Below are 22909 nucleotides of genomic sequence, written 5' to 3' on the forward strand. Positions count from 1 at the left end.
CTCAACCAGTTATTTACTTTGCAGTATTTTTGTACATGTCTCAGACTGACGTACACAGAGATTCCTCCCCTTGCCCCCACCCTATGTGACCCAGCTGAGGCAAAGTTCCACTTCCATTTCCATGTAAGAGAAGTTTAAGAGCCTGCCATTCGCTACACGCTTATGTGCGGGCATCCCTCCCACACCCGCGGTGTCCTCTGAAACCAGACACACACAGGCGGACTCCAGAAAAACACAGTGAAGCCAGCTAGCCCAGGGTCACCTGAAGGGGGTGCTGGGGGAGGCCTAGAGCCCGCCCACCCCCCGATGGCTGTGAGAGGGGACAAGGGAAGGCCCAGCGGAGGGGTGGCGCTGTGCACCCTTGCAGCATGCAGAAACCTGCCAGCCTCCCTGGGAAATCTGCCCCCAACTGCCAGGAGAAAAGGTCAAAGGGTTGTCTCCTTGATACAGTAAAGGAAAATCCCACCATTTCTGTCCAGGTGAGACAAAAACCAAAGCAACCAATTCCTGCCTGGAGCCCCTCAGATCTCTCTGCTGATTGCGAGCATCGGGGCTGGCCCTCCAACTCTGCATGAGAAGGCATGTGGCTTCCTACTCTCCCCTGAGCCCCACTGTGCCTCCTGCAGGCGACCCCCCCCCTTGGAACTACAGGGCCACGAGCCAGCCAGCCTCATCTCACCTGCCTGGCCAGCGCAAGCATTGCTCAGCGACCCTGGCACTCAGCCCATCTGCTCCTAGTTCACCGTCCCTGGGGCCACAAGCAGCACCCAGCCCATCGCTGGGAAGCAGCACAAGCAGGCACGGGAGGCCCTAGCTGGCCTTCCTCCCTCCCTGAATGCAAGAGGTGCATTCCCATTCATTCCCCCTGGGCCACAGAGGCCGGTAGGGTGATACCAGCTCAGGTACTTCCAGGTGAGCAGCAGGCGTGCCTTGGGTGGGGGTGTGGCTTACCTGCACCCCACATTCCACTCACTCGGCAGCAGAGGGGCCCCGGATGAGGACCACACACACCACGTCCCATTCATCAGCCCCATCCTGCACAAGCTCCTCAAAAAGCTTCTTTCTCCCTGGAAATCTACAAATTATCGCTTCTCAGAGAAACAAGTTAAAATCCTAATGCCCCTCCCCCACCTCTTCTCATGCACTTTTGGCTTCAACACCACTCAGTTCCCCAAAAGCAAACGACAACTTGTGCACAGCCCCCACCCACCCCCACCCCACGTTAACCGACCTTGTCCCCTGAAAGCAACGGGGGCCCCCATGCATGGCTCAAGAAGCAGCCCCCTGCCTCTTGCTCCTACTCCCAGCCGAGCCCATCTGCCAAAGCTGCGGTCCTTATTGCTGGAGCTGGCATTGGCCAGCGGGACGCTGCGTGCAGCCCTGCCCTGCCCGGAGAAGCCCGCCCTGCTCCCCCCAGGCAGGGGCGTGGATCAACCCTCTTCCGTGCGCCAATCACAGTGGGTGAAGTGGGGGTCACAGTGCAGGGGGCTGAAGGGCACAGTCGGCAGGGCAAAGGGGATCACAGTGCGAGAAACCCTGGCGGGGAGGAGCCCCTGCTCTGGTCCATTTGTCCACTGCTGCAGTAGCGCAATCTGGGCTGGGGGACAGCCCTGCTTTCGAGCCGCCGCGTCAGCCACCCATGCCTATCTGCGCTGCTTGAAGCCTTGTGAGCCATCTGGACCCAGTGGCTGCCGGATCACGTTGCTGGGCTGCCTGGCATCCTCCGGCTGGGAGATCCTCGTGGGCCTGCAGGAGGAGAGCACACAAGCACCCTTCACCAACCCAGCATGCCACCCCCCAGATCCAAAGGAAGCGGGCGGCAGAAACACTCCTGCTGCTCTTGCCCACACAAGTCACCAGCAGAGCAGCAAAGCCACACTATGGTGGGGTGGGGGGTATTGCATGACCTGCAGGTAGCTGGCACCACACCCAAGACAGGGGGTCAGTTGCTGCCCACAAGCATAAGCACCAGACGCCGAACGTCTGGAGCACCACTGTGGCACCTCTGGGGTTTGGCCCACTGGTCAGCAGGCAAGCCCGGGCAGTCACAGCAGCCACCACCCCCAAACGCCGCACTCCCCACCTGTCGAGGATGGGCTTGTCTTGCTCCTCTTCCGGGCTCGCGCTACCTAGAATCCGCTTCCGGGCTTCTGCGTACTCCGCCTCCCTCTGGGCCAGCGACTTCACCGGGAAAGCTGGGCGGTTGGCCGAATGAGGACTGCTGAGCACCCCGTTGCTCGTGGGCCGCTTTAAGATCCTAATCTGTGGAGGGGGACCCGAGGGAAGGCTGTCGTCCTGAATGACAATCGGCACTTTGGGGGGAGATTTGGACTTCCCGCTGTCAAGAGGATCAGGGAGGGAGAGAGTTTACTGCGAGTGGCAGAGCATATACAGATGTCCAGACCAATTGCAGAGAGGAGGGGTCCAGGCAGCAAGGAACGGACGGGGCACATCAGAAGGACCCAAGGGGTACGGCTGTGCCAGCATTCCACCCCCAACAGCCTCCCCTCCTCACACTGCAACGCAAGGGAGAGTAAGTCAAGGGCTGCCCCCAGCCCCACCCCCACCCACCTGAACCCAGCAGGGGTGAAATGTGGACAAGCCCCCTCTCATGGCAAGAAACACCAGAGCAGCGGAGGGGAGGCCCCTTGCCCCAGCAACAGCCTCCTGCAGCTGCCGTGCTGGGAATTCACCACCTCGCTGCTGTTCTTCGTCTTTTCTGGAGCGTTCCTCAACCAGCAAGGTGGAACGGGGGGCAGTCTGGGCCGGACGGGAGCATCCTGCAACCCACGCCAGGCTGGCACCCTGCTCGCCGTCCCAGGCATCCCACTGGCCAGGCAGGAATCTACTTCTTCTCCCCTTTGCCTTCTTCAGGTTCTATTTCAACTTGGCCCCAGAAGGCAAGGCAAACCCAAGAGCTTCCTGCAATTCTGCCAGGGCAGTGCCATCTGGGGCCAGATCGCTGAAGCAGTCCTTCATCAGCGGACACATTAAGGCTGTTAATGCAGGTGGTCCCATTCAGAATTGGGCCCTGAGCCTGTTGGATCACAAAGCAGCCTCACCTCTCTTTTTGCGTGATTCTCAGTTTCTTTTCCAGCCGCCGGTCTATTTCCTGTAAGCCAACACAACCATATCAAATACAGAACACTGTTTAAAAAAACAGCGCAAACAGAGCGCCATCTAAGGCCACCCTGCAGCATGTGGGGCATTCAGGGCTTTGCAGGTGAGAACGTAAGTGGGTAACTGATTGGTAACCAAGGCAGCGACTGCATCGTTCTCTCATTCTGTCATCCTAGCCTTACTGCATTGCTCGTTGGCTGTCCTCTGGTTTCTGACTTTGTAGAAATATTCTGTCACCCTCAAGCCTCAGTGACCTAGGTGGGCAGTAATTGAAGCCTTGCAACTAAGTCCACAAAACATACAAGCCAGATCAAAGCCCCATCATCCATCTGAAGTGTCAGGATAGAGAAGAGAGGCATTTTGGTAAAGCATTCCTCCCTGGAGACCTTCGACTGGTGTGTGTGTGTGGGGAGACCATACAGGCCTGAAAGAGAGATGCCCTAAGGTCACAAGAGCCTCAGCTGGACCGCACCAGTAGTCCATCGAGTCCAGGCCTAGAGGCCAAGGCATGCTCCTGAAGGCTGCCTCCTAGCACTGGGATTCAGAGGTTGACTGCCTTTAGATGTGGAGGATCTCTTTAGTCACCCGTGGCAAGTAGTTGCTGATGGGTCTTTCCTCCATCAATCTGTCTAATTTCCTTACAAGAACATAAATAAACAAAAGATAGTTTCACTCATTTGAATAGCCTAGTAACTGATGGGTGACAGAAGAATGGGGGTGATGTGTATATCCCACCTAGTTCTAGACAGTAAACAAATTGTGGCATTCTGTACCAACTGGAGTTTCTGAATTGACTTTTGAGGCAGCTGGACGTAGGGTGCATTACAATAGTCTCTAGCCTACTATTGCATGGAGACAGACACATGGCCCTATTGGCTAGGTCAAAACAGAAAGTTGTCTTTTCTGCTACATGAAGATGGCATTTTCTGTAGAGGTATTGCTTCTCCAGTGCTCATGCTTGGCCCAGTATAACCCCACTGAATGTAGGGAACGCAATGTCTTTCCAGACCTCAGCCTTCCCACTAACATCCCTCCATCTCTCTTCATAGGGCGTCCTCAATCCAACACCTTAAATAACAGCCGACAGAAGCAGCTCAGTGCATGTGTGTGTGTGGGGGGGGGGGGAACCCATAGAAGACCCAATGTGGTTCAGAGGCTGACCTCTGAGGAACGGGCCAGCAGCATCACCAACCAAGAGCAAGAAAGCACACTGGCCTCCCTGCCCAGAGATGCTCAAGCGGGCAGCCTCTGCCCTACCTGAACCAGGAAGCCAGCCAGAAGTCAATTCCTTGCTGAAGGAGACTGCAAAGAAACTGCACCCTCCTTGGAGCCCTTCCCCCGGCCCCAACACTCGCCAGCGACACAGGAGAGACCCTCCTCCGCTGCAGGGTTGGCACCCCCCACCCCGTGTGGATGGCACCTCAGCACCAGCGGCTCTCAAGGCAGGGTGAAAGCCCCCCCCCCCACACGCACACCCATCACCACCGCCCCGGCGGGTGGGTCTTGCCCAGGGGGGCCATGCTTCCCCGCCCGGGCACGGCCGCCTGCTTAGGGCCACAGGGAGCAGAGAGGCGAGGCAGGAGGAGAAGCCAGCGGAGCGGCCCTAAACCCACCAAGCCGGACCCTGCGGGCTCCCCCGCCCCCCCCCCAGACGCCTCTGCCCGGGAGCTCCCCACTGCCCAGCAGAGGCCCTGCCGCGGAGCGGGGGCCCCGCTGCCGCCCTGCAGCCGCCCTACGGAGCCCGCCCGAGCCCCCGCCCCGCGGAGGCCGCGCGCCCGGCGACGCGGAACCCCCCCCCCTCCCACGGACGGCCTTGGTGGGCGCCGCTCGCTCGCACGGTCGCTCGCCCGGGGCCGACGGAGGCAGCGAGGCCCGGGGCCGCCCGTGGGTGCCGGAAGGCCGCGCCAGCGAGCGAGGGCGCGAGCGACACCTCGGGGGAGGGGGGGTGCGCCTCTCCGCCCGCGGAGCCCAGCGGGGAGGGGGCCGGGCGGGCGGACGCCAGCGCCGAGCAACGCCCGCCTGCAGGCGCCCGGGCCGGGGGGCGCCGCGGCGGCAGCAGAGGGCCAGCAGGCCCCGGGCCAAGCGGCAGGCAGGCAGGCAGGGAGGGAGGGGTGGCGGCGAGCGCTGCCCTCCTGGCGGGCGAGGGGGGGGGCGGGCGCCGGAGGGGGCCTGCGGGGGAGGGGAGGACACCGAGCGGGCACGTGGTCCGGGGCTCGGAGAAACGGGGACGCGGACCCTTTAAGAGGCCTAGCAGGCGGGCTCGAGCCTGCCATGCCGAAGGGGCGAGGGTCGGGGCGGCTGGGCGCTCGTCCCCCGCCACCCAGTGCCGCTCGAGGGGAGACCCCCGCCCCCCGCGCCCGACCCCGGCCCCCTGGGGGGGCCCCCCAGGCTCACCCCGCTGTCGGCCGCCTCCTCCCAACTCTCGGCGACCTCCTCATCTTCCATTGTAATGCCCCTCCGCCGCCAGCCCGCCTAACGCGCATGCGCGCGCGCCGCTCCCAGCCGCCGCCGGCGGACTCCCGCTCTCAGCCGACGGCCGCTTCGACACGCACATGCGCGTATGCCTTTTCCCGGGCTTCCCCTCGCACATGCGCACTTCTCCGGTTTTGTCACCAAAACAGGCCTTGTGCCAACGCACGCGCAGACCAGACCTCTCAGTATGCGGTTCTGCGCATGCTTGTTTTCTTGATTGGGAGCACTGAAACGGGAGGGGCACTTTCTACACATGCGCGCTTTGTTCCGAAGGTGGCTGCGCGGGGCGCGGCTTCCTCGAGCAAAGCTGTAGTACGGTAGCTTGGCACATCCCCCACTTAACTGCCGCGGAGTGGAAGCTCTGACGGTCCTTTGCTACATGTGAACTAGTAATAAATGATCGGTCGGGTGAGGTTCGGGAAATTACAGACTGGGCAATAAATAGCTGGCCCCATCGTTTTTCTCTGGGGATGGTATGTTAAGTAACAGACAGGTGGGCTCCCTTTCAGGGCACAAGGAAAGGTGCCTTGATGTAACAGGATGTTTTACTCCTACATCCAGTTAAGAGAATCTGGACTAAAAGTTCCAAAATAAGAACATCAGAAAGGCCATACTGGATCAGACCCAGGCTCATCAAGTCCAGCAGTCTGTTCACACAGTGGCCAACCAGGTGCCTCCAGTAAGCCCACAAGCAAGACTACCGCAGCAGCACCATCCTGCCCGTGTTCCACAGCACCTAATACAATAGGTATGCTCCTCTGAGACTAGAGGGAACAGGTATGTATCATGACTAGTATCCATTTTTACTAATATCCATGAGTAGCCCTATCTATCCTCCATGAACTTGTCCACTCCCCTCTTAAAGCCTTCCAAGTTGGCAGCCGTCACCACATCCTGGGGCAGGGAGTTCCACAATTTCACTATGTGTCATGTGAAGAAATACTTCCTTTTATCCGTTTTGCATATTTCACACTCCTGCTTTAGCAGATGACTCCATGTTCTGGTATTATGAGAGAGGAAAAGCTTCTTCTCCCTTTACCCATGAAGGAAGGCCATGGTGGTGACCTCTTGGACTTAATACAATCTTTACTGACCTGTGGTGTACAATCCAGCTAAGCCTTTAGTATTGTGGACATGATTAACCCCCAAACCCTTTCCAGAGATTTAACCCTTTTAACTGTTCTTTTCAGATTCCTTTTTACCAGGTTTCTTATTTTAGAGAAGTTCCCTCTTTTACATAAGAAAGGCCATGCTAGATCAGACCAAGGCCCATCAAATCCAGCCGTCTGTTCACACAGTAGCCAACTGCAGCAGCATTAAAGTCAAAGGTAATTGTGTGAGATTTCGCAGGCACTTTCCCACATACATATAAATTAAATTTGATGCCGTTGTGGTCACTGTTGCCAACTGGCTCAACTACATTAGCAGCCTGCATTGATCTGTTTAACACATTTAGCATCAGATATCTCTAGGATCAATCTATTAAATGCTGACCTCAATGGCACTTAACAATCAACACACAGTGGCCTTTAAATATGATAGTACAAAATGAGATAATTGTGAGTTCTGTTATTTGGACTAAAGCCTGCAAACCAGACTGAAAGCTTTCAAAAAGTTCTTTTACTTTAAAAAGAAATAGTTCTCTTTATTAGGCAAGACCTTAGAAAATACAAACATGTGAAAATTAACCCTGTAGCTATTGTAAAAACAAGTACTAAACATCTCAAGAGTTCCTAATATTTCTTAATCATATTATACTAAGTAATAGTTTAAAAGCAAAACAGATTACAGGTTATTGTCTCAAACTTCTTGCAGGGATTTCCATAGAAGCCCAAGTGAGGTGCATGACCCACCTAGTCGTCTTGTGAGACTTCTCTCCAGAGAAATCTGATCTGCCTATCCCAGTAATACGTTTTTATAGAAAAATATCAGGCTGGTCTAACTTTTAAAAAATTTCTCTCTTAAGTAGGTGATTATTATCTAGATAAGTGACTGGTTTTTAAGTACCTATGATATAATCCAACAGGTGCATCTAAGAATACATCTCATATGTCCTCATCTTCTAAAACAATATAAGGCCAAACTTAACTCAGTCTCTGTTAAAAGGCAAGTAATCTTAATGCTTCTGTAACTGTTGCAATGGACTGTCAAAGATCAAAGCACGCATTATGCAACCAGAGTTCACAGATAGTAGACTTGCTTTATCTCAAAGACTTCAGAAAAACACGCATGAAAGGGGATGAGAGAATCAAAACCCCGCCACGCCAGGAAACGTATTGATTTATAGTGGGGACTCATTGATGTGATCTTTCAGTGCTTTAAGTACCCAGGACAGGCCACGGTCTAACACGCAAGTGGCGGGCCTTCACGGATCCCAGGATCCCGGAGGCACCCATAAAGGGGCCGGATGCTGCGTTGGCGGCATCTCTGCCGTGTGACGGCGGACGTCCAAAACCGCAGCACACCGCGGGGAGGGAAGGGGGGAGGGAGGGAACTCTGCGAGAGCATCGCCGCTGAACCATCTGCAGGCGAGGGGCCTTCCGGGGTCGGGGCAGCCCCCTCCTCCGCACGGCTCCTGACCCGGCGGGACTCCCGCTTGCCTTCCTCTTCTTCCCACGGCTCGGAAAAGGCCCTCTGACGTCACTACGCCCTTCCCCCCCCCGGCCGCGTGCTGCGCGTGACGGGTCAACGGGGCCTGCACGCACGGGGCGGTGTACCGGGAGCGGGTTCGCCCCCGCCCCCACCCCCGCCGAAGCCGGACGGTCGCTTCGCCGCCGCCTCAGGCCCTTCCGGACAGGGTCACGTGACCCGCCCCCCCCGGGCTCTGACGGGACAATCTCGCGCGTCGCCGAGGTCTCCTCCAGCCACGTGACGAGGGCCGCCGCCGCACGCCTGCGCAGAGCGCGTCCTCGCCCTTCCCCGACCGCCCCTGCCCCTCCCCCTCCCCCTCCCTCCTCCGGCCGGGACGGCGACAAGATGGTGGCGGTGACGGTGGCCGGGAGGGCTCCGGCCCCGCGCGAAGGAGGCGGCCTGGGCTTCTCTGCGCGGCCGCCCAGACTCCCGCGGGGGCTGTGAGGCGAGGAGGGGGCCAGGTGAGCGCGAGGGGGCCAGGTGAGCGCGGGCGGGCGGGCGGGCGGGCGGGCGGGGGCCTCCTCCAACCCACCCACCCACCCACTCACTCACACACCTGGGGCGGCGGCGGCGCTACCTGCCCGTGGGGCGGGGCTGCTTCCCGCCCTCTCGGAGGGCGCCCCGGGCCCGCAGTCGGGGGGGGGTCTCCCCCGCTTTACCTAGGGGCCCGTTGGGGGGGGCGCGTAGGCCCTGGCCGGAGGCGGTGGGCGGTGGGCGCTTCCTGGGGCAAGGGCGGGGAAGCCCCTCTCCCCCCCACCCGGGCCGGCAGTCGCGGGGGTGGGGGCGAGAGAGAGAGAGAGAGACGGGGGGTGGGTGAAGGGGGTCGCGCCATCCCTCCCCCCTCCCCCCCCTTCCCGGGAGGGGCCCGGGAGGCTCTCCCTGCTGGCTGAGGAAGAAGGCCCCGCTGAGGCGGTGGCGGGTGGGTTTGTCCAGTCCGGGGAAACGGGGGCTTGTGCAGGCACCGGGGTGGGGGGCGGCGGCTGAGGCTCCGAGGCCTTCCTTCCGGCCTTGATGGGGGCCCTGCTTCCGTACAGGCCGCTGTCTGGACGGGGTCAGCCTGGGCTCCACGGTGGGGTCTGCAGGCCCAAGCCGAGGGGGGCAGCCTGCCCTGGGCGCGCAGGAGGGAAGGGGGAGCCCGTTTCCGGGTGGGGGCCCCTTCACAGACTCCCCCCAGGCCCCTTGAGTCGGGCGGGCGCTACAGCTGTGCCTGGACTCCAGACCATTTGCCAAGACGCCCCTGCTGTGCAAGAGGGGGGGGGGCTCCCTGCTGGCTGCTGCCGAGTCCCCCGTCGTCGTCGTCCCCCCCCCCCGTGAAGAAGGGCGCCTTGGCTTTCGGTTGTGGGGTGATGTTGCAGACCCGTCTCCGCCGGGAGCTTCTGCCCTGCCAGCAGCTGCACTAAGACAGGCTTCCAGTTGCTTTGCTTTCCTTCAGGGTGCCTCGCCAGAGGCGTGGGTGGGCCGCTTAGCCGTTTTAAAGGGTGCTCTTGTTGAAATGGTTGGTTGGTTAAGCGGCGCATTGATTTTCACAGTGCGCTGGGTGGTTTCTCGTGGCTTCATGTGTTCCGTCTCTTGTTTACCTTGCACCAAGTTCCATCTAGGCCAATGGCACTGTTCTGAACCGGCAGTAGCAGTCCAGGGTTTCAGGCAGGGTTTCAAGGTCTTTTCTCAGTTCCTCTTTGAGATGTTAGGGACCAGTCCTGAGACGTCCTGGCGAGGGTGCTCTGCCACCGAGCCACAGCCTCTCCCCCAGTTGATACCTCCCAATTCTCAATCTGGGGCCAGCACATTCCCAGTTGGCAATCCTGAAGTTGCAGTACAATTTTTAAAAGTGGAACTTAAATCCCAAGCTCCCAACTGTAGGCAAATTCTGTGGAAAAGAATTTTTGCAGAGCTCCTGGAAGTCTTTTGTCTCAACCCCAGATGTAGGCATAGCAGTTGTGGTTAACTGGATGCTGACGGGAGTGTCGTTGATGCCCAACAGGAAGGGTTCTCTTCTTATGACTTCACGTGACAAAGACTTCACAGCTCCAGTATGGGGCAGATTTGAACATCAAGACCAACATTTTCGGGGTCTGCACTTTCAAGAGTCAAAGGTCCCTTCCTCAGGTCCCTTTGTCAGAGCTTTGACTCTTGAAAACTAATACCCTAAAAATCTTGTTGGTCTCGAAGGTGTTGCTGGCCTCCAAACTAGCTGTCCTACTGCCAACCAACAGGGCTAACCTCTGAAACTATATAGAAAACTTAAGCATCTATACTGTTAATTTTTTCTCAGCATTTGTTTCCCCCCCCCCCAAGCCAAAAACGAGGGGGAGGGAGCTCTTTTCCATGGCTTCAAGGCTCCGTTGTGATGTTGAATAACTTGTTGGCTCCTTAAGAATGAGCCTTTGTTCCTAGTTCAGATGGTTGTCATTGCAAATAGTGAACATGTGTTTGTGGAAACTCACCATTTTAGGGGGGGGTTAAACTGGGATTTGGGATTGCAACTGCCCAGTCTCCTAGCGTGAGAATGCTGCTTCTTGACAAAGCAGGCAGCTGTGGAAATGCTGGATTTTACAGAGAAAGGCAACCGGCCCCTGCCCCTCTGGGTGTGTTTGAGGGCCATTCTGGTCAGCCACAAGTGGTGTCATAAGAGGGAGTGCTGTGGGGTGTGTCCTGCCGTGGTGTTGGTGGTGGGGTGGTTGATACAATATTCCTTTAATGTTCTAACATGGCGGCTTTCAGACTTTCCCGTGTTGAGACCCCTTGTCATGGTGACATGTGCTGCAGAGGATTCTGGGAAATGGCGTAGGATGCCCACTGGGTGGGTTTACACAAGGCGTTGGCCAAGGGTGCTCTGCCCCAGGTGAGAGTGTGCCAGCCACTCCACCACAGCTGCAGGGGAGGATAGTTGATGGTGGGCAAAACATCTGTCAGGAAGTTTGCCTGCCTACCATTACTCACCTTCTCTCTGGCTGGGGCGCTAGGGACCCGATTGGCATTTGGTCAGTAGCCTGGGCCCCGCTGCAAGGATGCTCCCCCGAGGTCAGCTGGGCCCTTCCTGCACTTCCCTTTTCCTTAAAGCCTTCTCGAGGCTCTTGTTTGAGGACCTGCCACAGGACAGCACAGTCCTGATTCGTTGATGCAGAGTGGTGAGGGGCAGTGCCAGGCCCCACGTTTTGGTTGTCTCTGGACCGGCTGATGAATGAAAACATTTAGTTGAACAGCAAATGACTCGGGATCTTTTCTCTGCACAGCTCCAGCTGGGGCACTTGCCTCTTTAGCTGGGACAACTAGCCGAGCGGTTGTTGGCCGCTGCGTTTAGCACTTAGGCCAGCGCCACAGTGCTGCTGCAAACAAGCGGGACTAAGCAGGGGCCCAGGCGCCAGCTGCCCGGTGGGTCTGCACAGCAGAATTCCTGCTGTTTTTCAGGTGTTCCCCCTTTGCCTCTTGCTCCCTTTGGCTGGGGCTTCTACAAGAGATGTGAAATGTCTGGACGTTTTGAAGCCACGGGGAAATCCTGGGATTTGGGGGAGGGGTATGGAAATTAGGGAAAATTGAAATATATGCAACACTTACTTTCCTATCGAAACTAAATTTATTTTACTGATTTAACCATGTAAAATGCTTCATTTTCATATCTATGGAATGTAAAAGTAGAAATGTCTTTGTTTTCTAGAAGAAGAATCACAGATATACCTGATACACAAGCACATGGGTCTTTAATTTTTGCCATTCTGAGAGGCAGGAAAAGATATAAGTTGTAAGTGGAAAATGAGTTCCATTGTCCACAAAGGTAAATGTATTGTTTAGCCAATTGATAGGGCTACCAGCATGTTTGGATATTGAGAAACTTCATAATACATTTAAAATTTTGAACTTTTGAGAAAGTTCTCTATTTGGAATAAATGAAATACTTTTAAAACAAGATTTTTTTTTCACTCAAGAGAAAATATTTCGTGGGTCTCCCCCCTCCCCCCACAAGCGCCCTACAAAGTTTCTCAGTTTTTCCATCAGGAAAAATTGAAAAAAAAACAAAAAACCCAAATGTTCCCTTTTCCCCAGTCCCTTACGTGGCTAGCTGATGCCCGTTTTATCTTTTCAGTGGCACTTTTGGGATGGACTGGGCTGAGTGACTGTGACTCAGTCAAGGCCACTTGGCAAGCTTCACATCTGAGCGAGGATTTGAACCCAGGTCTCACTCATCCAGGTGCAACACAGGCAGCAGCCACTTCTCTTCCCTCCCTCTTCAGCACCGAGGGCCAGGGTAGGTCTTTCGGGTGTAGGAGGTTCACCAGCTCAGTCTCCAGAGACTCCCTTTTGTGTCAAGGTTTGGCCAGAAGGGCCCAACCTTCTGCCGCCTTGGAGCGTCCTTGTGCAGCAGCAGCAGAGGTTCCAAGGCCACCCTGGCCGGAGGCAGGAAGGCTCTGAAACCAACCAGACTGCTGTGAAGCAGGCAAGATGAGGCAGGAAACAAGGTGGGCTTGTTTCCTGCCTGAGAGTGACCCTCCACAGGCTGGGGAGGCTTCCATCAAGCCTGAAGTGTGAGTATCCAACGCCCAGGGACCTGAGCGGGCGGCCCCTGGTGAAAGCATCTCAGCTTTCATGGCCTAAAAAGTTTGTCCTCCTTTTGGCTGTCGGTTTGCCTGCCCGTTTCCAACCTGTAACCAAAGACTTTCCCCTCCTTCTCACCCCAATCCCAGCTAGCCTTTTTGCTGATTTGCAGCAATGAGTTCCAGCCAGGATAAGGAAAGGTGTTCAGCATTGTGTCTCTGCAGGTGCAAAGACTTCCACAAGTGGAGCACAACTTCCTTTCCTTCCCCCTTCAGCAGCCCGAAATGCCTCCTGAAGTCCTGCTCTTGGGGGAAAAGAGGGGGCCGCAGGAGCAGAATTTCTGGGGGCATTTTGGACTCCCACGGGAGACAATCCCTGGGCCCACTCAAAGCAAAGGTGTCTATTTGAACATATTTAGTGAGAAAATGTCATCATGTGCAGTTGTATAAACATCAGTTCAGTCGTTGCAGGCAGGATGAGAAGCAGAGTGCTAACGGATCATCCACACCTCTAGTCCACAGAGGTCAAGTGAAGGTTCAGATGGAGGAAAGGGCATTTGGTTAGGGTGTCAGATGGGAGACTGAGTGACACTTGGCCGCTCTCTTGACCAAGGAGAGGTGTGTGTGCTTCCATCAAAATGTTTCCTCCAATCTGAGGCTAGGAGCAACGGTCCAAAATCCTCCTGCTGGGCTGCCCTCCCTGGCCCTCGGAGACCATCACCGGGTTTGCTTTCAGAGCTGGAGAAACTGAGCCACGGTGCTTTGGGGGAGCTGGCGGGGGCTCAGCCTTCTTTGTTGGGGCTGGTTTGTTTTCCAAAAAGCTTGCTCTGCTTGGATCAGAACGAGGTGGGCCAGGGGAGGACAGTTTCTCCCGTTGGTGCTCCCCACCCACCGGAATGACTGCAAAGAGCGGGTTTGAGCCCACGCAGAGGGTGCGATTAGCCGGCAGCTGCAGAAAGCACAAACCACCCCCGGCTGACTGCCACAGAGCACCGGTTGCTCAGTTTCTAGGAGGGAGGGAAGGGCGGGGGGGAGCTTCCTCAGAGGCAACAGTGGGACACAACGGCTCGCCCGACTGCTTGCATCCTGTACGAGAGCGTCTTTCGCACTTTTCGCATCAGCCGTGCAGCAGCCTTGAGGTGCCCACCCAGGATCCCTTGCCAGCCTGTCCCGGACCCCCCAGGAGCTGAAGAAAATTCTGTCGCTTGGCCTGGGCCACCCTTGTCTCGTGCCGGGTCCAGGCCGGCCTGGTGATTGTGAACTGGTGCCCCAAGAATGCTCCGCTGTCGGGTGGCTGTGCCTGGCTAAGAGTGGACGAGGGGGCGAGCGTCTTCCAGGGCGGTGTATCTGCTGCTACTGGCCTCTTTGTCGAGGGGCCTGGGCCTGAGAGCGTCAGCACTTCCCAGGCGTGTGGGCGCGAGGCCAGAGCCACAGATATGTTCGGCACGAGGGCTGCTGCTGCGCAGGGTCGTGGTTCGCCAGTTGCTCTGTTGCAAAGGGAGGCGCTCTGAGCCCAGAGAGCAGGGGGCTCTGCCAGAGTGTCTTTGGTGTGTCCAGACTCCTTGCTGCTCACCCCCCTCACCCCATACAGCTGGGCGCTGCTTTTGAGGAGGGGAGAGATCCCTTGGAGGGGTGCAAAGGACGAGGGTGTCCTCCTTAGGGCAGAGTGGGGACTGGCCTCTTTCCCCTTCCTCACGCACCCCTTTGGAGGCAACGGAGTCACAGCCATGAAGACCAGTGTTCCAGGTCGCCTTTGCTGTCAGCTGGTAAGTGTGACGTGTGGCTTTCCCTCTCCCAGCCGCGAAGTGGAATGCCATGGCTCACTCCTCCGAGAGCGAAGATGACAGCTTCATGGCCGTGGACCCAGAGGAAGCCATGCCCAGGGAAGGGAGTGTGGAGCAGGAGGCCGGGGGGCCGCATGACAGGTCCATGCTGGAGCTGCCGGAAGAGGTGCTGGAGTACATCTTGTCCTTCCTCTCGCCATATCAGGAGCACAAAACCGCTGCGCTTGTCTGCAAGCAGTGGTATCGGCTGATCAAAGGTACTGATGCCACTGTCCGTGGGGTCTTGGGCAGGAAGCCCCGGGGAGCAGGCCCTGCTGCTCCTTGCCCGTTGGGCAGGTTAGGGGGCTTAGTGTTGCGGGGTTCACAAGCCAGAGGGTCTCCGCTCCCTTCTGGGTGTGGGGAGAGAGGTGTTGTGCTTACTTCCTGCTGGAAACATGCCAGGGCCCTCAGTGCCAGCAGAATCCCAGGAGGCACGTTGGCGATGGGGGGGGGTTCCAGGGGGCCTGGGTCAGGTCAGTGGCAAGGGAGGTGGTTTGGACTTCCTGGCTGCCTCTCCCTGTAGCCCTGCACTTAACTGTCACAAGAGCAGGAGCCACCAAGCCTCTAAGGCCCCTCGTGGAAGGAGCAGCAAGTATTGTGACCAAAAGGAGACTCCTCTGCCCCCAAGGGCGGTGGCTGATGCTGCATGCTGAGCGTGCCCTCCTCCTCCTTCACCCTGGGCACGTGGGAGGGTGGGACCGCAGAGCTACTCTGCCCTGCCTGTGGCACTGGAGAGCTGTAGTCAGTTGCTGCATCCACTTGACTGGGGTCTGGCTTGCTGGAAGGCAGCTGCAGAGGACCCTCTCCCAAGAGAGAGCAGAGAGCGGGGGCAGTGCATGCATCCCCCTGCCTTGGAGCAGGCAGCCGACTCAGTGCCGGAGCAGCCGCTTGGCATGCAGAAGGGCCCCGTTTGAAAAAGCATCGGGTAGGAGGTGACACGAAAGGCTCCCTGGAGATCCACCATCAGTCCAAGGAGGTGAGACTGTCCCAAAGGGGCCAAGGGGCGGACTCCCTGAGAGGCAACCTTCTGGAGTCAGCAGAGGTCACCTGTGGCTCTGTGAGGTCCATTCCCCCAGAGAGGAGGAGGAGGGGGCGGTGGCTGAGGGGGGAGTCCAAAAGGCAGTAGCCATTTGCTGATGCTTGAGCTCTCGGGGCGGGGGCTCGGCCCCTTCCCCCTTCCGCCCCCCCTGCAGCTTCCTCTGGCTTGCTCTTTTCCCCAGGCGTGGCCCACCAGTGCTACCACGGCTTCATCAAGGCTGTCCAGGAAGGCAGCATTCAGTGGGAGAGCCGCACCTACCCCTACCCGGGCACCCCCATCACCCAGCGCTTTTCGCACAGTGAGTGTCCCTGTTGGGGGAGGGGCTGCTGCAGGGGCTGGCCGATGCCTGGTTCACCCCGCGGGTCCAGCACCAGAGCTGTGCTCCATCTTCTGAGCTCTCGGATCGAGAGTTGGGGCATGCAGAACACTCGCCCACCTCGGCTGAGAGTGAGCAGCCCTGCCTGTCGCCACCCCCCCTGCCTGTGCCATTTCCAGGCCGTAGATGTGGGGCACTTGGGTCAGGCATTCTAAAAACCGCTGGCTTGCTGGCCTTGAGAGCTGTGGGGGCCTGGTGTGCTCAGGGCGGGGGGCTCTTCACTGCCGTTGCCCTTTTGCTGGGACCTTGGCCTCCTCTCAGCTCCACCCTGCAGTAGCTTGAGGTGCTGCTTGGCAGGTGTCTCTCCCCGAGGACTCTGGCCCTGGAGCACCAAAGAGGGTCCTCCTCGCCTGCTCGCCCATGGCAAGTAGGAGGATCCTCCAGGCAAGCAGGCGGGAAGCGTTGCACCAGCAGGCCCCTGACAGCAGAGGGGTGGGCAGGCAGCTGCCGAGCAGAGTCGAGCGGCCACCTTGCAAAGCATCCAGGCTGCGTTCAGGGCTATGAAGATCTCCCTCTGCTTCTGCGAGGGGTGGATTTTGTGTTTCCACAGAGCACATACCCATGCCTCAGGATGGCTTGCGACACAGTGATCCCAACGTACATTGTGGTAGCCATCAAACCCGGATTGCTGTCATACATCAGGGAAGCTCTCAAATTTCTTGTTCAGCCCCTTGCAAGGCTCTCCCTGGTGTTCCTAAACACCCGTCCCTCGTATACGAGGCAGCGGGCCCTGCCAGGGTTGCCCTCGGCCGTCAGCACAGGGGCCTGCCAGGCCAGGGGGCACTGCGTTTCTCTGCAGCTGGGTTTTGGCCTGCCTGGGAGCCGTCTGCAGAAGCTGCCCTTGCTTCAGCCCCTTCAGTGGGGGAAAGGGGGGTGAGCGTGCGTGCGCCTCTGTCTGTCCCCCTCCAGGTGCGTGCTACTACGATGCCAACCAGTCCATGTACGTCTTTGGGGGCTGCACCCAGAGCAGTTGCAACGCAGCCTTCAATGACCTGTGGAGGCTGGACCTGAACAGCAAGGAGTGGATCCGCCCACTGGCATCAGGTGAGGCTGGCTGGCCGGCAGCACCACAAGGCGGGGCTGGTGGGGGGTGTCTCTCAGTTTTGAGCAACTGTGGCCCCTGCAAGACTGGAGTCAGCTCAGCCCCATGATCGGATGCCCGATCGGCCAGCGGTGAATGGCATAGGGCCCACCAATGAAACACGGGCCAGCGTGAGCTAGGGGGGGTGCTGGGGGAGGAGCTTCACACACTGGCCTGTGCTCCAAGGCGCACGGGGGCTCTGGGTAGGTGGTCCCAAGCGCTGGATGGCCACAGGGATGGCTCTATTTATAACGATGCTGAGCGTCCCTGCTCGCTTCCCCTGAGAACCCGAGTCTCTCCAGAGACCTGCTGGGTACTCCTGTGCAGGGGCCCAAGACAGACTTTCGGGGTCTAACTTTAGGCACCAATTATTGAACAGTCTGGGCCCGGCAGACTGTTTTACAGACACAGGCCCCAGCTCTGGTAATAACTACTCATGGTAGGCTCAGGCCAGCTTGGCGGGGGCTCACATTTCCCCACGTTCCCAAGACTGCCTTTTCGGTGTGCACTTTCCTATTTGACAGTGCTGGCGGGGGGGGGGGGGGAGACGAATCCCTGCTCCCCTCCTCTTCCAAGAGAGACATGAGGGAAATTCTTCCCTGATTCTGAGGAGGAAGGACTTCCTCAGGTTGGGATCCCTCTCTCTTGAACGCCCCTGGAAGGACCTCTGTTTCCCCCTGCCTTTGTAGGCTGGTACATGCCAAACTGCCTTCTTCATAGGCCCTGGAACATGTGCTAGTTCTCCCTCTGCTAGTTCTGGGCCTCTTTCCCTGCCCAGGGTTAGCCCCTGGCCCTTCTCTGTTTATTCCACATGCTCTGCCCGAAGGCCCCTAGTTTTCTCAGACCAAACAATGTTTTGTGGTCTGCCTGGCGGGAGGGGAGTCGCGGTTCCCCTGCCGAGGAGCTCTGCTGCCGCCGGTTGTGGCAATCTTTGCTTTTTCTCTTTACTTCCCCACCCCCAGAGGGCTTTGGGAGCAGGGAGCTCAGTTGTAGGGAGCCCCCCTGCCCCCAGCATGCGTCTCTGCCCCTTTTCTTGGCTCACTGAGCTTGTGCAGAGGGTGCCGTGACAGGGATTAGCTGCAGCCCCCTTGCTCCCCTCCCGCTTCCCTCCCCACGGCTACTCCCCTATTCTCCCAGCCAAATGCTCATGCTGGAAAGTAGCTCGGTTGGGGGAGGGGAGAAACACAGGCAGAAAAAAGTTTGAGTATCCCCCTCCCACCCATCCACTGTCTGAGAACCTGCGTGTGTGCACAGCTCTACCTGATGGAGTTTGTACGATACAACAGAGCGCAAATGTTTTAGGGAGGGAGGGGAGTGCCTGGTTTGGGTCCGGGATGGCTTTTGTGGTCAGATCCTTCTGATCCATGGGGGGGAGGGGGGACACGATGCCTGCGGCTCTTAAGAGGGGCTCCTGAGCCAACCTCGACCTGCCTCTCCTTCCTTCCCTTATAGGGTCCTATCCCTCCCCCAAGGCTGGGGCCACACTGGTGGTGTACAAGGACTTGCTGGTGCTCTTCGGGGGCTGGACGCGGCCCAGCCCCTACCCCCTGCACCAGCCTGAGAGGTTCTTTGACGAAATCCACACATATTCGCCCTCCAAAAACTGGTAAGAGCTGCCGAGGGGGGATCCCTCTGGGCCTTAGGTGGGAGCCGCCTCCGTCTCAGCCAGCGGGGTGTCACAGAGCGAATTCCGTGATCCTTGTTCTCGTTTTTTCTCCAGGTGGAATTGTGTGGTGACAACCCATGGTCCCCCTCCCATGGCTGGCCATTCCTCCTGTGTGATAAAGGACAAAATGATTGTCTTTGGGGGTTCTCTGGGGTCTCGGCAAATGTAAGTATTCTGCTGCTGCCCCCCCCCCTTCCTCCCCTGTGTCTTCTCCTGTGGCCGGGGCAGCCCAGCTCTCCAGTGAAGCCCGTGGCATCTTTGGGCCACACCCCACACAAGCAACAGACGGCTTTCCAGGGCTCCCAGCCACTGCAGCCTTCCACTGAGTGGGGGAAAGATGTGGAAAGGGCCAGAGGGGCGGCTCTGGTCAGCAGACGCAGGCCTGTGTGTCCAGGCTGCTGCCCCCACGTGGAAGAGAGTGGTCAATGGGCGGGCGGTGGGAGGCGATGCATCATGCGGCTGGGCTGGATCTTGCTGCTTGGTCCGGGGTGCGCTGTGTTGCCGGCGGTGTCAGCAGCGGCTTTTTCCTCCCTCGCAGGAGCAACGAAGTCTGGGTGCTGGACCTGGAGCAGTGGGCCTGGTCCAAGCCAAACGTCTCTGGCCTCTGCCCCCACCCCCGCGGAGGCCAGTCCCAGGTAATGCCCGCTCCCCCCTCCGGTAGCTTTTGTCCCTGGGCGCTCCGGGGAAGGAATGTGCGGCTGCCAGCCTGGAGGGGCGCCCTGACTCTGCCCAAGGCATCTGCCCCACCCCCGCCTGTCCTGGCTTGGAGTCCCTGCACAGAAGGTGAGCTGGAAGAAGCCAGAGGAAGTGCTGCCGGCAGGGGGGACACAGACTCCCTGCTCCATGAGGCCAAGACTGCCTCAGCAGCCTCCAGGGTCCAGAGGGGGTGTTCAGCCCCAGCAGAGGGGGGGAGAGGCTTGCCATGAGGAGGGGCAGAGGTCTAGAGCCAGAGTCTGCCCCATGGGCGGCAGGAGGCCTCCTGAGGTGTCACCCAGGAGTAGCCTCTCTGGGGCGCTCCACACGCGATGTGATCAGCTGGCCACTGAAGGGTGGGAGTCCGGCTTCTGTCCCAGAGGTCCCCTTCAGGGTGGAGGGGGGGGGAGGAGAGGCCCCTCCTGACAGATGCTACCCTCCTAGCAAGACAGAGTCTGGTCGCTCCATCACCCCCCCCACTGCCAATGGGGCAGGCCCTGGCTTCATCCAGAGCTTCTCCCTTTCCTTCAGATTGTCATAGATGATGAAACCATTCTGGTCCTGGGGGGCTGCGGTGGTCCCAATGCGGTGAGTAGGTGCCCGGGAGTGTGCCCCGTCGCTGGCTCCCTGGAGCTCCTGTTCCAGGCGGCTTCCCTGTGGGGGGGGATTGTCTTTTCCTTTCTGCTTGATGCCCACAGAGCTCGGCAGGCCTTATGACCCCCCCCCCCTCTGGTGGCTGCTCAGAGGCTGAGGGAGGGGGACCTCTGCACCTTCTCTGGGGTGGGGGGAAGCAGCTGGGATGTGATTGTAGCAACTCCCCCTCCACCCCAGGATTCTGCACCGCCTGAGCGGGGATGGTTGCCTGGTGCCATCCGGTCAGCTTGCTTGCCCTTCTGCATGGCCCGGAGCTCTTCGTTGGCCGGCCTCCCACCCAGCTTCCCTCCTCTCTCTCTCTCGTGCCCCCAGCGGTGCTTTTTGCCCTGCTTCACCTTGGTGCTTTCCAGGTTCTGAGCAGAGGTTGTGTTTGGATTTCTAAAAGAATTCGACCAGTGTGAATGAGGTCGATAGAGCAACACTTGCTGTGCCCGTGGCGCTGAAGCCCCCTCCCCGCCTCTCTGGAGGTCTCACTCAGCCGCTCCTCCCAGCTCTGCCGGCATTCATGCCTGCCTTTGCAGCCCCTGCAGGGGCTGGAGGTTTGCCCTGGTCTTTTGCTTTTCGGTTTGGAATGAGCGCCCAGGCTGGCGGCTGCTGAATGCTGCTCCCAGGACCCTTCTTGGAACGTTCTGTGGTGCTTTGGAGTGCTTGTGAGATGCCGCGTGGCACATGTGTGTGACTGTGTGTAACCAACACAGGTTTTGTGACTAAAAATGTATGTTGCAAATTCCTTGGGACCAGAGCTCTGTGTCTCTTGTTTAAGAAACTAAAGCAGCGTGCCCATGGCTGACACTGAGGACATCACAATTCCCCCCCCTCCCCAGGAGGCGGGGTGAGGAACTTGGGGCAAGGCCTTGGCTTATTGCTTTTCTGGCACTCGCACCCTTCCTGATACATGTCCGTGTCACAAACATACAACCCAGCCCTTTCCCCACCCCCCGCACTAATCTCTGCCAACTCCTGCAGCTGTTCAAAGATGCCTGGTTGCTGCACTTGAGTTCTGACCCCTGGATGTGGCAGCCGCTGAAGGTGGAGAACGAAGACCAAGGGGCCCCCGAGCTCTGGTGCCATCCGGCTTGCAAGGTAAGAGGAGGGCTGAACAGTCGCAGGCACAGCGGGATCTCTCCATTTCTCCCTTGTTCTTCACCAAAGCCTGCGAGGGGCGGAAGCCTCTCATGTTAAAGAGAGAGAAGCTTGAGGCGCAGAGCCCTCATGGCTGAGCGAGGGTGGGAGCCTCCCCCCCCCCCATCCAGAGCCAGTGACAGGTTGTCCGGTGGTTATCTGTGACCTTGTGGGCCCCTCTGGTTCCAAGGGCAGTTCGGGGGGAGGCGTGTCCCCTCCCAAGCCTGTAGGGCAGCAGTAAATAGGACCAGCACCAGATAGAGACTTGCTGAAACGGCCCAGCTCAGAAGGTGCAGAGTCCGAAGAGGGCTCCCCTGTTCTCTCCCACAACCGAGTCACGATTCTGTGCCGGTCTTTGTTCCCTTCCAGGTGGGCCAGTGCGTGGTGGTCTTCAGCCAGGCGCCCAGCGGGAGAGCCCCCCTGAGCCCCAGCTTGAACTCCCGCCCCTCTCCCATCAGTGCCACGCCGCCAGCCCTGGCTCCCGAGACACGGGAATACCGTTCCCAGTCTCCGGTTCGGACCACAGATGAGGCACCCTGTGTGAACGGCCGCTGGGGAACCCTGAGACCGCGGGTGCATCGGCAGACCCCTTCAGGTTCCCGGGAAGGGAGTCTCTCACCTGCCCGAGAGGATAGTTCACCTGTGCTGAATGGCAGTGAGGGCTTATCGCCTGGAACCTCTTTGGATAGTCCAGTCCAAGCAGCATCTCCCAGCACACCTGCTGCCGCCGAAGGGTATGACCTCAAGATTGGCATTTCCCCAGCACCGAGGCGGGGCTCCCTCCCTGATCAGAAAGACCTGAGGCTGGCGTCTGCAGACTTGAACTGGGAACCCAAACCACCTTCCCTTCTTTCTCAGCTGGATGGCACGGAGAGCAGGACGGTTGGCAGCAGCGTCAGGAATCCTACCGAACACACCAACGGTGTCCACACCCCGCCTCATGTCACCAGCTCCTTGGCAGGGGCTGTCTCTCCAGGCACACTGCGGCGAAGCTTGGAGGCGGTCAAAGCCCTTTCTCCCAAGCCCCCGCCTGCTTTGGCAGTGCTGAGCCCCCCCTCGGCGGCCTCGCCAGGGTCGCCTGGCAGTCAGAGTGCTGGCCCGGCGGAGGCAGTGCCCCCCCCTCGCCCCAGCTCTGCCCAAGGGGATGGGCACTCCTTGCCACCCATCGCCCGCCGCCTGGGCCATCACCCGCCTCAGTCGCTGAACGTCGGCAAGCCCTTATACCAGAGCTTGAACTGCAAGCCCATGCAGATGTATGTGCTGGACGTCAAGGAGAGCAAGGCGAGAGGCCGTGTCCAGTGGAAAGTGTTCCACAGCAGCTCTGTGGTCGGGCCTCCTGAGACCAGCCTGCACACCGTGGTGCAGGGCCGGGGCGAGCTGATAATTTTTGGGGGCCTCATGGACAAGAAGCAGAACGTCAAGTACTACCCCAAAACCAATGCCTTGTACTTTGTGCGAGCAAAGAGATAATGCGACCGGGAGCACTGTCTTCCGCCCCACCTACCCCCGCTTCTGCTGACAACACAGTGTGACCCCCTTGGCGCCCTGCCAAGCGGGCTGTGAATTGGGGGCTTCTCCCATGAATAAAAGAATCTCGTCGAATGGTACACGGGTGCTTCCCTCCCATCCAAAGAAGCTCCCCTTTTCATAGCGAGATTAACCAGGAGAGGCTGGGGGAGAGGGAGGGAGGGTCCTGGAGCAGG

The 22909-nt window shown here is 58.6% G+C and overlaps 2 protein-coding genes across 2 annotated transcripts; one reads left to right on the top strand and one right to left on the bottom strand.

Annotated features, from left to right (window-relative positions):
* Positions 1-1562: 1562 nt before the first annotated feature.
* SZRD1 (SUZ RNA binding domain containing 1) lies at positions 1563-5628 on the bottom strand. The gene is made up of 4 exons (XM_056865287.1): positions 5515-5628; positions 3063-3112; positions 2084-2338; positions 1563-1746 (listed from the first exon to the last, which is right to left on the bottom strand). Exons 1-4 carry the CDS (start codon positions 5563-5565, stop codon positions 1644-1646), a joined length of 459 nt encoding a protein of 152 aa, XP_056721265.1. The 5' UTR covers positions 5566-5628; the 3' UTR covers positions 1563-1643.
* Positions 5629-14555: 8927 nt separating this feature from the next.
* On the top strand, positions 14556-22693 carry FBXO42 (F-box protein 42). Its single transcript, XM_056864934.1, has 9 exons — positions 14556-14793; positions 15796-15912; positions 16900-17034; positions 18524-18677; positions 18792-18902; positions 19276-19372; positions 19962-20018; positions 21051-21167; positions 21576-22693. The coding sequence occupies exons 1-9, from the start codon at positions 14568-14570 to the stop codon at positions 22674-22676; spliced, it is 2115 nt and encodes a 704-aa protein (XP_056720912.1). The 5' UTR covers positions 14556-14567; the 3' UTR covers positions 22677-22693.
* The last annotated feature ends 216 nt before the right edge of the window (positions 22694-22909 follow it).

This window comes from Euleptes europaea, chromosome 19 (genome assembly GCF_029931775.1).
Source record: "Euleptes europaea isolate rEulEur1 chromosome 19, rEulEur1.hap1, whole genome shotgun sequence".
Taxonomy (NCBI): domain Eukaryota; kingdom Metazoa; phylum Chordata; class Lepidosauria; order Squamata; family Sphaerodactylidae; genus Euleptes; species Euleptes europaea.